Below are 15,732 nucleotides of genomic sequence, written 5' to 3' on the forward strand. Positions count from 1 at the left end.
CCGAGGGAACCGGTCGTGTGTACATTTTCATCGAGGAAACTGTCGAGAAACTTGACGAGCCAAAAAGAGAGCAAGTTCTCTATTTCCTCGATGGGAATGGAGAAAAACGATGTGTTTCGCCCGTCGAGTTCCTCGGTCGTGTGTACGAGGCTTCAGAGTTGTAAGGTACTTGAGGGCAGGGACTGATGTATATGTATAATATATTTGTGTAAAGCGCTGCGTAAAATTTACAGCGCTATATAAGTACCTGTAGTAAATAAATAACCAGTCAAGCAAAATGTAAAAAAAAAAGTTTGCTTAAACACTAAAATCCCCTTTAAAGTGAACAGTCTATTTGCTTTTGGTAAATCAACCCCTACTTGTGGTCATTTGAATGCATCTGGACAGTTAATAATTGAGGTTCAGGGATTGAAGCATCTTGGAGTCTGGCACCCTGAGATCAGTACAGCCCTGTACACGCATTCGGAATTCCGAAGGTCTAAAACCCAATGGATTTTTTAATCGGAAATCCGATGAAGCTGACCTTCATCAGTCTTGCATACACACTATCAGACTAAATTCCGTTCAAAACGCGGTGACGTAAAACACTACGACGTGCTGAGAAAAATTAAGTTCAATGCTTCCGACTTGATTCTGAGCATGCATGGATTTTTCTGCAATGGAATTCCACACAGACGATCGTTTTTTACTATCTTTTTTTTTCCATCGGGAAAAATATTAAACATGTTCTATTTTTTAACACCGATAAAAAAAAAGATTGATGGGGCCCACACACGTTTGGTTTGTCCGATGGAAAAAGTCCATCTGACTTTTTTCATCTGTAAAACCGATTGTGTGTACATGGCATAAGAGGGAGAGAAAAAAAAAACAGTGGGGGGGGAGTGTTATAATCCAAAGGGGAAGAGAAGAGGAAAGGAGAAGGGACAAGTTGCTTTTCATATTAATATTTTTACTGCATAATATATTGTTTTATGAGTAAAGAATAAGATGCCATCTGCCACGTTTTCAAGCATTATTCAGTCTGGCAAAATCTTTTAATTTGTTTTCTTTAGACGTCTAATTTATTAGATTATATTTTAACAAAATAATTCATACATCAAATAAGATAAACAAATGCATTATGTACTGTAGTCACTCAGAAATTACTGGTGGACTCAGAATCTCATATAATCTACATTAAAAAAAGGAAGAAAACTAAAAATGGTAGCACAAAGTTCAATGACAAGCTACCAAGTCTACTAACGTATTGCAAATAATCAGATTTCAGTTTAGTATAGCTAAATGAGAAGACAGATGAAATATGATTGACTTTGAGTTAGCTTCGTAAATAAATCCACTAATGTATTCACAAAGTCAACACACCAGTCTAATTCCGTGTACACACGATCATTTTTCGGCATGAAAAAAACGTCGTTTTAAAAAAAATGTAATTTAAAATGATCGTGTGTGGGCTTCACATTATTTTTCGGGTTCTGAAAAACGACAATTTTTTTTAGAACATGATGCATTTTTTAACGTCGTTTTAAACAATGCCGTTTTTCAGGTTGTAAAAAATGATCGTGTGTGGGCTAAAACGACGTTAAAAACCCGCACATGCTCAGAAGCAAGTTATGAGACGGGAGCGCTCGTTTTGGTAAAACTACCATTCATAATGGAGTAAGCACATTCATCACGCTGTAACAGACAGAAAAGCCTGAATCGTCTTTTACTAACACGGAATCAGCAAAAGCAGCCCCTTTAGAGTACCGTTGTACATGTTGTACGTCACCGCGCTTTGCTAGAGCATTTTTTTAAAACGATGGTGTGTGGGCAACGTCGTTTTAATGATGAAGTTGGAAAAACTTCGTTTTTTTTTACATGCCGAAAAACATTGTTTTTTTTTCATGCCGAAAAATGATCGTGTTTAAGGCTCTTTATTTTTGGAAAAGCAGCAGTTATATAGATTTCAGTGAAAATGTAAAATTAAAGTCACATGGCTGAAAAACTACAATTACTTTTAAGGGGGATACAATTAATTACTTGGTGTCTGATATTATGGGATTGATTTACTAAAGGCAAATCCACTCTGCAGTACAAGTGCACTTGGAAGTGCAGTTGCTGTAGATCTGAGTGGAAGATCGGAAATGAGGGGAATCTCTGCTGATTTTATCATCCAATCATGTGCAAGATAAAATGCTGTTTTTTATTTTCCTTGCATGTCCCCCTCAGATCTACAGCGACTGAACTTCCAAGTGCAAAGTGGATTTGCCTTTAGTAAATAACCCCCTATGTGTCATTCAATGAAACCTCTTCAGATTAGCAATCAGCATTTTCCCATGTAATGTAATCCTATATAGTTTGACCTCTTGAATGTGAGAACTCCAATGTTGTAAAACTGAAGAGAAACCAAGATTCAGATTAATCTGTCTGAATTCAGCCCAAAGAAAAACAGCCATAATTTATAGAGTTGCCAAGTATATTATGTGTACCAAATCATGTTGGGTCAAACCTTTGTACTGTGTTGATGACATGTATCACCAACTGTCCCAATTGGTAATGGACTGACCAACGTTTCAGAATCCTTAGGACAGACTTTAGCATTGGTCTTGATGTTTTTCAACATATAGGCAGGTCTTGGGCAGAATTCTAATTGTCTGGGGAGAAGCTTAACATATCTATATTTCTTTATAGTGGTTTCAAACCCCCTCATATACCCAGTGAAGTGAACAGCCTCAGATGTTATACAGATATGAAATAAATCCTTCTACATAAGTTTTACTTGTTTATCTGAAGTTATCTCTTCCCTATGCCCCTTCAAATGGGTAGAATCGTGTTAAAATTGTTCTTCACCTGTCAGGAGCACAGAGGAGGGGGTGGAGAGCTGCAGTTACAGTGTGTGAGAACTGGTTGGAGGAAAGGGACACACCCCACTTCACACAGGACAGGATTAAAGGAAGGATAAAAAGCTGTGTTGTCAATAGGCAAGCTGTGTGCCGAGCTGTCCTCCCCGTCACAAATGTATCTCATGTGTTGGGAAAACTTCTCAGAAGTGACTCATTCTGATAAGAGAGGAACGAAGCACCAGAGAGAAACAACACTTAGAGCTTTGGGGAGAGATAAGTAAACACTACATATATACTTTATGTGCTTTGTTCAAATTTCATGACTGTGGTTTGCAACCACTTTTAATATAAAAGTCTGGGGGTATACCTTTAAAGTTTTCCTATTACAATACTGAAATGGACAGATGTACCCAATGGTGAAAGTGGCAGGATGTTTGTGCTGAAAATGAAAAGGGCAATCACAACAGAAATCTTCGAGACTCATGTTCCTGTATCAATAGATGTATCAGATTATAAGAAACTTTAAAAGTATACCCTGGAACATTTACTACTTCCGTGACAAAATACTTTTGTGTATAAAAATCTAAAAATTATTTTAAAGGGATACATTTAATGCCTTACTGTAGTATATATGACTGCAAGGTATCAAAAAACAAGACTCCTTTGTTTGAAAGTTGAATCTGTCTTTTGCACTCCAAATGTATAATGTTTTGCCCTGCGGTTAACTAAGTATTTTTTTAAGTCTATTTTAATTTTAATGGACAAAATACAGACACTTGTAGCGCTAAAGCTTTTGTTTTTCTTGCATCCCTTCCAGTTTCTCACTTGCAGGAAAAAAGAAAAAGAGCAGACCTACATTGCTGGTCAAGATAAATATAACCCCTCTGGCAGGAGGGGGCAATTACCACCTGTTTATATGCCACTGCTACAAAGTGCTACACTTTGGTCCATTCCATGGCTAAAGCCTCGTACACACGGCCGAGGAACTCGACGTGCCAAACACATCGAGTTCCTCGGCCAGTTCAGCACTGAAGCCGCCGAGGAGCTCGGCGGGACGAGAGCTCCCATAGAACAACGAGGAAATAGAGAACATGTTCTCTATTTCCTCGCCGAGGTCCTCGTCGGCTTCCTCGGCCGAAAGTGTACACACGGCCAGTTTCCTCGGCAGAATTCAGCCAGAAACTCGGTCGGAAGCTGAATTCTGCCGAGGAAACTGGTCGTGTGTACGGGGCCTAAGGCTTCATACACACAAACGAGGAACTCGTCGTAAATTAAACATTGTTTTCCTCGACGAGTTCCTTGTTAGGCTTGTCGAGAATCTTGACAAGCTTTCTTTGTGTACACACTGTCAAGACAAAATCTTGTAGTTCTCAAACGCGGTGACGTTCAACACGTACAACGGCACTATAAAGGGGAAGTTCTATTCCATTGGCGCCACCCTTGGGGCTGCTTTAGCTTATCTCATGTTACTGCGTGTTAAGTAAAAGTTTGGTGAGAGACGATTCAGGCCTCGTACACACGACCAGTTTCCTCGGCAGAATTCAGCTTCCGACCGAGTTTCTGGCTGAATTCTGCCGAGGAAACTGGTCGTGTGTACACTTTCGGCCGAGGAAGCCGACGAGGACCTCGGCGAGGAAATAGAGAACATGTTCTCTATTTCCTCGTTGTTCAATGGGAGCTCTCGCCCCGCCGAGCTCCTCGGCGGCTTCAGGGCTGAACTGGCCGAGGAACTCGATGTGTTTGGCACGTCGAGTTCCTCGGCCGTGTGTACGAGGCTTCACACTTTTCAGTCTGTTACAGCGTGACGAATGTGCTATCTCCATTACGAACACTACTTTTACCGAAGGTGCGCTCCCGTCTCATACTTTATTCTGAGCATGCATGGGTTTCTAAGCATACACACGAACGTGTTTCTCGTCGTAAACCAGCCCGACGAGAAACACGATGAGGAAATTGAGACTCCCGATGAGGAAAAGGAGAACTTGTTCTCTTTTTTTCTCATCGAGTTCCACGTCAGTTTTCTTGACGAAAAACATACACACGACCGTTTTCCTTGGCAAAAAAGCTGTGCCTCCAAGTTTCTTGATGGATTCTGTCGAGGAAAACGGTCGTGTGTACGAGGCCTAACACAATGCCATCACATGCGTACACACGACCGTTTTTCATGACGTGAAAAATGTAATTTTTTTAATTGGTCATTAAAAAGGATCGTGTGTAGGCCCCAGAGCATATTTCTAGACGTGAAAAATGGGCATTAAAAATTTAGAACATGCTCTATTTTTTCTCGTCGTTTTTCACGTCGTGAAAAACTGTCGTGTGTAGGCTCTAACGATGGGGAAAAAAACGTGCATGCTCAGAAGCAAGTAATGAGAAGGGAAATTTGCATAATCAGCCCAAAGGGTAGCGCCAATCGAATGGAACTTCTCTTTTATAGTGCCGTCGTACGTGTTGTTGCTCGAGCATTTTTTTTTCACGATCGTGTGTATGCAAGGCAGGCTTGACAAGAATCACGTAGAGAAAAAATTAGTTTTTTTTCCATGACATGAAAAATGGTAGTGTGTACACAGCTTAAGAATTTTTTTCCCAAAAGGACAAGTTTTGTATCCAGTATATCATTAATCCTCTGCATTCTAATGCCCTGTACACACGATCAGAATTTCCGATGGGATAAAATCTGATGGAATTTTCCGTCGGAATTTCCGTTCAAGCTGTCTTGCATACACACCAAATTCCGACCGTCCAAAACGCGGTGACATAAAACACTATGACGAGCCGAGGAAAATGAAGTTCAATGCTTCTGAGCATGCGTCGACTTGATTCTGAGCATGCATGTTTTTTTCTCCGTTCCACACAGACGATCGAAATTTTGTAAAAAAATAAAACATGTTCTATTTCTAAACTCAAGACAGAAAAAAGTCAGATAAAGGACCCGTCGGAATATCCGATGAAAAATGTCCGTCTGACTTTTTTCATCGGAAATTCCGATCGTGTGTACAAGGCATAAGACACTAATGTCATAAATTAGTCTGGTTTTTAAAATATTTTGTGTAATTTATGACTGCTTAAGAAAACAAAGTAGGTATTGTAAAGTATCTGATTAAATTCACAGCATTTGTGACATCTCTGGGAAAGTACATTTCATCGCTCTACTTTGCCCATCATCATAAAAAGTGTTTTGAACCATAGCCAAGGTATACAGGGTGTCCTATCACATGCATACCTGCACAATGGGATGGCCTCCCGTCGATGCTTTCACCGCCCCTCGGCTTCCTTCCGTCTCATAATGAGCTCTGTGATGAGATTTGGGCTGCATTTCAATTTGCAGTTCATAAGGTCCTGACTGGGATGGCAGATGCCAATCAAGGGCCGGCAGAGAGGGGCTGTAATGGAAAAGAACAGCTATTAAACAGTGATTAAATATTAAACACAAAATGTATTATCCCACACCACAGGAATTTGGCACTATTACTTTAGAGACCATGATTAGCAGGCCATCTTTCACTATCTTACATTTTAAATTTCATCAATAGGTCTAATGCCATGACATAAGTAATTTAAAAGGCCATGAAGCAGCCAAAACCTCTTTCCACTTCATGAAGATGAAGAGCCGTACAGCCACTGATGCTACACCGGCTATTAGACTGCTTAACTCAATGGAAATTCCGCGTGCATTGTTTCCCTTTCCACAATCTAACTGCTTTTACTCGTCCTCAAAGTGAACATATTAATATAAAAGCAACCAAACAATGGATAAATGTTACACACAGGGGAGCCTAATTTGTCTTTTTGTAAATTTTAAATTTTGATTTCCCTGAATAATGCAAACACATTTGGTAGCGCTGTGTCTTTAGCAATGCGGTTTAGCTATAGTCAGGAAATGGTGTAAAAATTGATATTTGTAATATGTGAAAATTTCCAGGGGCATATTTATGCGGTAGTAAAAGCGATATTCAGCAAATGTTCACTGCAGGTGAATCAGTTATTACAATTTTTTAAACAAATGCGCCAGGAATATGCAAACTGCAGTGAATGTTTGGTAAGGACCGGTTCACACCAGACGCAGTTCCGTACAGTTTGAATGAGATTTGCCCCAAGTCACATGCTTTTATTATAAAAAATATACAAGGCATGAACACCAAAGGATATATTTATAAAATAAGTACCGGTAATGAATATGACATTCAGTGCCATTTCACACCAGACGCAGTTCCGTACAGTTTCGTGTGCATTTTTTCTGCACTAAAAATGCATGCACAGTGTTTTCCATGTATTCCAATGGCTCTAGTTGGCTCTAGTTCACACCATGCAGCCAGTTTCTGGTGCAGAAACTGACTGCATGGTGTGAACTAGAGCCATTGGAATACATGGAGAACACTGTGCATGCATTTTGTGCAGAAAAAAAGCACACAGAACTGTACGGAACTGCGTCTGGTGTGAACTGGCCCTGAATGTCATATTCATTACCGGTACTTATTTTTTAAATATATCCTTTGGTGTTCATGCCTTGTATATTTTTATAATAAAAGCACATGACTTGGGGCAAGTCATTATTCCTTTTTACAGTATCCTTCAGGCCATCCATGTATATATTTCTCTCTTACATAATAAAAGATCATCATCTGAGCCAGCTAGGCAGCACTTTAAAGTAATTGCAATTATGTAATTTTAAAGCTAGTACAAGTGACTGCATCTTTGCTTGTTTCATATAATTCATTGCCCCCCTCCTCGCACAGCAAGACTCACAGTGGAAGTGGCAGTACGGTGAGCCAATCAGTCTTTACTGCAGTGTGTATTTCTATCAATCTTAAAGTGTTATAAACCCAGGACCAGGATTTAGTAAAATAAATGGCTAAATCCTTTTTTTCATCAGCAGTTAGAACAGTCTTGTGGCTTCTATGAGTGTCTTGTTAAAGCTTGTAGGAGGAATTTTCATTCTACTCTGATTGTCCTATGAGGCTGCAGGACCCATGACCCTCTGTCTGGGCAGTGCCGATTGACCCCGTGTTGATCACATGCACTCTCTCAAGAAAAAAAAACTCTCCAGCAATACACACCAAACTGAGCATGTGCAGCCTCCTGCCCTCTGGCCTCTATAATATCTGGAGATATATTGGAGTCAGTGGAGGAAGGAGATGATCAGAGGAGACATGATCGAACAGCCTTTTTACACAGAGGATTAACCCCTTAGGTTCCACAGTGCGTATGACAAGCATGCTTTACTGCATATACAGACTGATTTTATTGTTGTTGGTTTATTAACACTTTAACTATGAGAGCTTGCTGGGAAAAGAAGAGAATATAATGATGACTTTCCATGAGTAATGATGCTTCTAAATGTTTTGCGTCACAATGTGAGGTATGGGTTGGCAACAAAGCTAAATTGCTTAAAGGGGTTGTAAACTCTCAGGCCTCGTACACACGACCAGTTTCCTCGGCAGAATCCATCAAGAAACTTTGTGGGAGAGTTTTTTTGCCGAGGAAACCGGTCGTGTGTACATTTTTCATCGAGGAAACTGTCGAGGAACTCGTCAAGCCAAAAAGAGAGCATGTTCTCTTTTTCCTCGACAGGAATGGAGAAAATTGGCTCGTGGAGTTCCTCGGCAAGCCTAACAAGAACTCGACGAGGAAAGCGATGTGTTTCGCCCGCCGAGTTCCTCGGTCGTGTGTACGAGGCCTCATGGTTTTTCACCTTAATGCATTCTATGCATTAAGGTGAAAAACATTCTGTAGTACTGCAAACTTACTGAATATGTCACTCTTCCCACTTTGCTGTCTACTTTGAAAAGCACCAAATGGTTTCACTCTTTCCTCTACCCACTTGCTAAGCTGATTTTCATTTAAAAATACAGGCATTATAAACATTGGTACGATCATATTCATTTTTTTTTTTTTTTACAGTGGATTTATTCCAACAAATCGTTTTTTAGCCATAATAAAATATTATATGAAAGAAATAGAATATAAACAATACATTTTAGAGTGGTGTTTCACAGTCTCTATTCGTAATTTAGTAATGGTCTCATCATTTCACAATATGCAGTATTTGAATCATGTACTGGGAAACCATTACTCATATAACTCTCTAGAATTATGTATAAGGAAGATGATGTAATTATCAAAAAGCTAGGAGATTCAATTAACAAAACCAAGATGTTTGTTAAATAAAGAATTAGAAGAAAAAAAAACAAACACCAAGATAAGGATCCTAATTTTCTAAAAAGTGACAGTTTCTTTTTCAGTACAATGCATTTAAAAATGACAGTCAAATTATTGATTTTTATCATGATGTAAAGCTTTGTGAATTGAGCCTTAGGTTTCCTAAAGGGTTTGTAAACCCTAACAACAAACTTTTCGAATTGCCCTTTTGGCTCGTGAAATACACACAATAAAATAATTTTGATTCCCAGCTTTCTGAGTGGATTACAGACTGGTCCCCTATGTTATGGAGAAAAGGATAGAAGAGGTCTTTGTCAGTCTTAACAATTCATGTCGTAGGTTGACAAAGCTGCTTCCTTATAGATGCAGTACAGTAAGTGAACGTGGTCATCCTAGAGTAGGAAGTGCTACTGGATGATCACCAGGTAAAATGTCCTTATATAGGGGGCCTTTCACACGGGTGGACTAATCAGGGGTGCCTGTCAGTTTTTCAGGTGGACCCGATTGGACTCTTCAGTCTCCTCTATGGAGCGGTAGGTGTCAATGAACGTGTCAGTTGTCACCCACTGACATACGATGCTGTCTGCTAAAAACAGACGGATTGGGCTCCCGATTTGTCTGGCGGATGGGATGGCAGTTGCGTGTAAACAGACAGGCGATCCGTTTACATCTGACCGCCCATAGAGAAGAGCGGGATGTGTCTGTGTCCACTTTGCATAAGCGGACACAGGCCAGCCACCCACCTGCTCAGTGGGGATCAGTGAACAGATTCCCCGCTGAGCAGGTGGACTGCAATGGTGCCTGCCCAGTGTGAAAGAGCCTAAAACTAATGAAGCCATCACATCTGAGGTCTGGTAAGCTACAATATATTACATATGGGTTAAACTTCAATGACAGGCCAGTGAAAATTATAGGTCTATTCCATAAAAGAATGATATATATATTAACAATTTATGACTGCTTGCAAATTATTTTACTTCCTGGCTTTTTGCAATTCTACAAGAATACAGAAGATCCCCACCAGAATTTCTAGACCTGTCCAACTGCAACAACCATTGAAAGTGTCACGATTCCAAGGTAGGTGCTCCAGAATTTACAATAAAGAAATAGGTTTGAATCCCAGCTGTTCAAAGAGTTATGCCTTTGTTGTGGGTTTGTGGTTAGCTAGCGAAACAGCCAAACATGCCAAAAGGACCGCCAAGATGAAGAAGATGAAGCTGTCAAGTGATTCAATGATGTATTTGCCTACCCAAAGCTGAATTACAAATTTTGGGTAGACACAAACTTTGATGCTTACATAAACACGTAACTTCCATACATTATGAGAATGGGAATGGTTATGGTGTATACCTTTCTTTTTTGTGTGAGGTAATCAAAAGTCAGTTATCCTACTTGATCATTATCAGTAATTCATGGGTAGATAAGGATCAGTAGAAGGTTACTCACATCATAAGTCAGCCAAAACAGTAAAGTTGCTACACTTTATAATATTCTGTTCATTAATGCATCCATAGTGCTTGGTTCAGTTTTATCGAGGATTGATTTACTAAAACCGGAGAGTGCAAAATCTGGTGCAGCTCTGCACAGAAACCAATCAGCTTCCATGCAACAATTACCAGTCGGTTGGACTACTGTAATGCTTTGTACCTTGGCCTACCTAAAAAGATCATGCATAGACTCCAACTAATTCAGAACGCCGCAGCAAGGTTACTTACGAGCAGGGGCGGACTGACCATTGAGTCACTCGGGCACTGCCTGAGGGCCCCATGCCACTACGGGGCCCCATCAGGGTTGCCAGGCTCAGTAAAACCAGGAACAGTATGTAAAAATCTATGTTTTTTTTTTACATCTGTCCCTGATATGTCCGAAACCGACATGCTTTTGATGTGAAAATCCCGAGATTTTAGCTGCCCCGCTTCTGCACTGCCTCCTGGCGTGGTGGCCATCTGTAAGCCCAGGGGCCCGATAATCTTCTATTGCCCGGGGGCCCCATGAGTTGTCAGTCCGCCCCTGCTTACGGGTGCTGGTAGTAGGGAACATATCACCCCAATTTTGAATACCTTGCATTGGTTGCCCGTCCGTGAGTGGGTTCTGTTTAATCTTGGCTGTTTTATATATAGGATAGCCCATGGAGGTGGACCAGAGTACCTCTGGAAAAAATTCACACCATATGCTCCTAGTAGAGCACTACGTTCAGCGGGACAAACGAATGTCGTTGTCCCTAGGGTGAGGAAACAGAGACTAGGAGGATGTGCTTTCTCGGTGCAGGGGGGTAAGGTATGGAATGATCCTAAAAAAACACCACCAATTTTCTAAGCTTCAGTAAGAGTTTCAAGACCTTGCTCTTCCAGAAGTGTTATGGGGGCTTTTAGGTCACTGCATCCTGACTAGTAAGGAAGCTAGATTAAGAAGATCAGAATCTCCCTGTTCATTATAGTCATACCCATGGGTAAGACTGCATTTATAAGCATTTTTTAATAATAATAATAATAATAATAATAATAATGATAATAAAAAGCTTAATTGAACAAGCTGAAGTTAGAAGCTGATTGGCTATCATGCACAGCTGCACCAAATTCTGAATGCTCTAGTTTTAGTAAACCTCCCCCTCTGTGTTGACCTCGTACATTCTCCGTATGTTTTTGTGGGATTATTTCCAAAACTCAAACATTTACTGGTAGGTTAACCTGAACCCACCTAAAGTGGCCCCAATATGTGTTAACAATGGTAAACACAATAGATCATAAACAACCTTTGAGGTCAGGGGCTGGTCTGAATGGTGCTCTGCACCCTTTTAAAAAATTGGGGAATTGGGCAGTGCCATAAAAATATCGGAAACAAATTTTATTAGGATAAAATGCATTTTTTTTAGCTTAGATGTTGTATAATAATACAGGAAAATATAGTTTTATGGGATTTTTTTGTTCCCACTCTAATACTTTATTTTGACCTAAATAGATTTTTCCCAAAGGGTAAATAATATTAGGCCACAGCAAGAATTCCAAGAAATTCTGAATTCTGGTTTTTATTTACATCCGATTTAAAACCACTCCTTGCAACCTCTTATTAACAGCAAGGGCCTACTGTATCTGTTTCAGAACAGAAGGCTTGCCTATACAACAAGGCCAGAAGATTTAATAGATAGAAAGAAGAAAAAATGACTGAGGTTTTGCTTTAAGCAGTGTTATCAGTGCTGCTCAGTTCACCTATGTGGATTACAGAATGCCTCCTAGGGTGAGAACACTGCTCCTCCATGGATTGAACATTGTCACCCTAGGACAAGAAGTGTGGTTACTGGCAGGATCAACAATGAAAAGTAAATGAAAACGGTGTGTCCACGTGACCATCAAATAAAGCATCAAAAACAGGTATTCAAAGAAAGTTTTTTACAAAAGGAAATTATAGTAAAAATATTGTTGGATACATTACAGTGTGCATTATTTGGTGTAAGTTCACAAACACCTTAAATACCTTAAATAATATTCCTATAAAGCAACATAATTAAGGCGAATAAATAAGGACCCTGATTTAAGGAAGAATGTTCACAATGTTTGAAGATGCGCTTCAATTAATAAATCATGTAAAAGGCAAATTTTTTATATATATTTTTAGTTATTTATTTCATCTATACATGAAGTAAACCTTCACTCTTTTTTGCATTAACATTAATGTAATGCCTCGTACACACGATCGGAATTTCCATCGGCTTTTCTGATCGTGTGTAGCCCCATCCAAGTTTTTTCATCGGAATTTCCGATGAATGCCATCGGAGTTTAGATAACATGTTCTATATTTTTCCGATGGAATTCCGATGCGATTTGGCCGGGCAAAAGTCTGATTGTGTGTACGCGGAATTACAATGTAGGGTGTGTTTTGATGAAACATACGATAACCACGCTAATAATTATGTATATTATAAACCAATATTAAAAGCAGTAAGTCATAACACATTAATAAGCAGCAGGAGGAAGTAAGTTTGCAGCCCTTTTTTAAGGCAAAATGGAAAAAAGTCACTCCATTACGTAGTCGCTGACCCCAGTGACGAATCCCATTTTTTTTTCTTCTTTTTTTTTTTTATTGCTACAAACATTTATGTTGATAGACTCTTGCTGTGGAAGGAAGTTTAGCTAAAATGTGTGATTAACAAAATAATCGACATTTCTGTTTGGTGCCAGCTTTTAGTGGCCCAGAGCAAAAGTCACAAGAGGTCAGATGGAAACGTTTTGAATGGAAGCAGGAAACACATTGACACCAAAACAGTGGAAAGCCATGCGATCAGAATCTGTATTAGGATCATTCCACTGAAGCTCATCACTGTTAAAATTTTTCCTAGAAAACAAAAATGTAAAAGATCTGAAGCATCCTGCCCTGTCAAGCCAGATCTGATCTACAGGTTGAAGTAAAACTGTGCACCGTGCACAGAACTTTAAAGGGAAAGTCCCTTTTACATTCTGTACTTCCTTAGCATGGCTGTTACTCTAATATTAGTTTTATTGTAGGTCACAGTATAAAAATAAAACAGAGCTGCACTTAAGGCAATGGAGGCATCTGGAGGATTCGCTCTCCCATTCAAAATATAGTAGAGAACTGTTCACATATAAACAAAAGATAGCTACTACTTGTTTATCTTGGTGCACATAACTGCTATACTTTTGTGAGTTAAGCCACGGGCAGTTCAATGGAAACTGCCTGACATTTAGGTTGTGTGTACGGCAGCTGATCCGGCTTCTGACGAAAGGGGCATGACCGAAAAAGGTATGTTGATCGGAGTTAATCATCAGTCCGATGCTGCATCTGTCTCCTGCTGCCTGTAAGGCTGAGAACGAATCGATCAAACGCTGCCAATCAGAGCACTGAGAGCAGAGAGCTGGTGACAGTCAATCACCGGTTATCTGCTCTGCCCCCCCCCCCTATGCTCACTGTAGTGCTGGGCTATGGACTGGGTACCATATAGTTGTGATCTTTCCGAAGCCTGGACCGTACAGCCAAACAAGATTCTCCTTCTCCTGGCTGAAAGTCAGCTGGTTCCAGATGAATGGCTCTGCTGGAAAACCAGCCATTGATTAATCCATGCAGCCACTGGCTGCAGCGCTGATCTGTGTATTCTAATGGGATGGGTGAGTCCCCCCAGTCAGAATACAATAGCAGAATGGGAGAGTTCCCTGCATACCCATTGTGTGTGGATGCAGGAATCTGTGAGTTTTTTTTTAATCAACCTGCTGGTTGAATAAGAAAAACTGAACGTGTATACCCTGCTTAAGGCTGGCCGTAGATGGACCGTTTGTTTCAGCCAAACATATTCCTCTATTCCATTCACATAATCAAGGTGGAAAGAAGAATTCTCCCAATTGAGACACTGTATTCTGAGAGAGGGGACTCTCCACTACCAGAATGCACACATTAGACGCTGCAGCCCACTGGTTGCAGTTGCTGATCGAGAAAAAAAATTCAGCAAGCCTGTTCAACAAAAGTCAATTGCTAGATCGACTTCTGTTCAGTAGACATGTCCACACAAGGATCAAAGTTCAGCCAGTCCCTGTTGAACCAGACAAATTTCATTCCATGTATGGTCAAGCTTTAGGCTAGCCATATCATGGGGCTGAACAAAACCAAGAATTAATCAATTCCCCTGTCCATGCTAAATAGCACAGTTGGAGTAATCTTTCCTGCAAGCTATTGAATTCAGCTTCTACAGCTGCCGGAATACCCGAACACTGACTGCATTTGACAGGATGTAGTCACTGTTCGGCCAACAATTTTCCACCGAGCTCCCTAGAGCAAGGTGGCACTGATAGGTCTACCCGTAGTTAGAATTTTGGCAAGGAATCGGCCAAAATTTGAGCTATTTATGGTCAACTTAAAGACACAGATTCATAAAATATAATATTGCTCATAAAAGCAGTAATGCCTAGACGTTGTCATTGTCATAAACTATATAGCCAACTTTAGAGGGTAGCAGTCTTCCTTAATAAAGCAGCACAAAATATGTACAAGAACCTTCAGCAGCCAGGAACATTTCACCCTTCATAAAATGAGAGCAGTTAGAACAATATGAATTACTTCACCTAAAATAAGCATGGCAGATTATATTTCTGCGGGGCAAAATTAGTGAAAGATGAATGTTTATGGATGGCCTTGCATTTAAGAAGTCAACTGAAAAGAAGTTTAGTCTGGTTAGAGATGTGGACACCTGTGTTGTAAACACAGAATTCCAAAGCATAAAAGGAATTTCATTTCCTCAGGGTTTTTTACAGACTTGTAGACCAAGTAGCCACCTGTTTTTTAAGGCTAATGCCGCATACACACGACCGGTTTTCATGATGAGAAAAATGCAATTTTTTAAATTGGTCGTAAAAAAACGGTCGTGTGTAGGCTCCATAGCATTTTTCTCTACGAGAAAAATGTGGAATTTTTTTTTAGAACCTGCTCTATTTTTCTTCGTCATTTTTCATGTCGTGAAAAACGGTCGTGCGTACGCTTTAACGAGGGGGGGGAGGGGGAAGGTCAGAAACAAGTTATGAGACGGGGAAATTGGCAAAAGCAGCCCAAAGGGTGGCTCCATTCGAATGGAACGTTCCCTTTATAGTGCCGTTGTACGTTTTGTACGTCACCGCGTAACGACAAATCACGTTGAGAAAAACGTTGTTTTTTTTTTCATGACATGAATAACGGTCGTGTGTACGCGGCATAATAGAAACCTATTTCAATGGTCCCCTTCTATAGATCCCTATGTCAGAGATTAGAAATTACAGAT

The 15,732-nt window shown here is 40.1% G+C and overlaps 1 protein-coding gene across 5 annotated transcripts in view; it reads right to left on the bottom strand.

The window, feature by feature from the left end:
- NFATC1 (nuclear factor of activated T cells 1) overlaps positions 1-15,732 on the bottom strand; it is a 271,495-nt gene that overhangs the window by 204,943 nt on the left and 50,820 nt on the right. For all 5 annotated transcript variants that reach the window (XR_005749481.1, XM_040353852.1, XM_040353850.1 and 2 more), the window contains exon 3: positions 6,043-6,202. Coding sequence is in view for 4 of the 5 variants with exons in the window: in XM_040353852.1 (XP_040209786.1) it covers positions 6,043-6,202 (160 nt within the window). In the remaining variant the exon portion in view is untranslated. The remainder of the gene's footprint in view (positions 1-6,042; positions 6,203-15,732) is intronic.

Source organism: Rana temporaria, chromosome 5 (genome assembly GCF_905171775.1).
Source record: "Rana temporaria chromosome 5, aRanTem1.1, whole genome shotgun sequence".
Classification (NCBI taxonomy): Eukaryota; Metazoa; Chordata; class Amphibia; order Anura; family Ranidae; genus Rana; species Rana temporaria.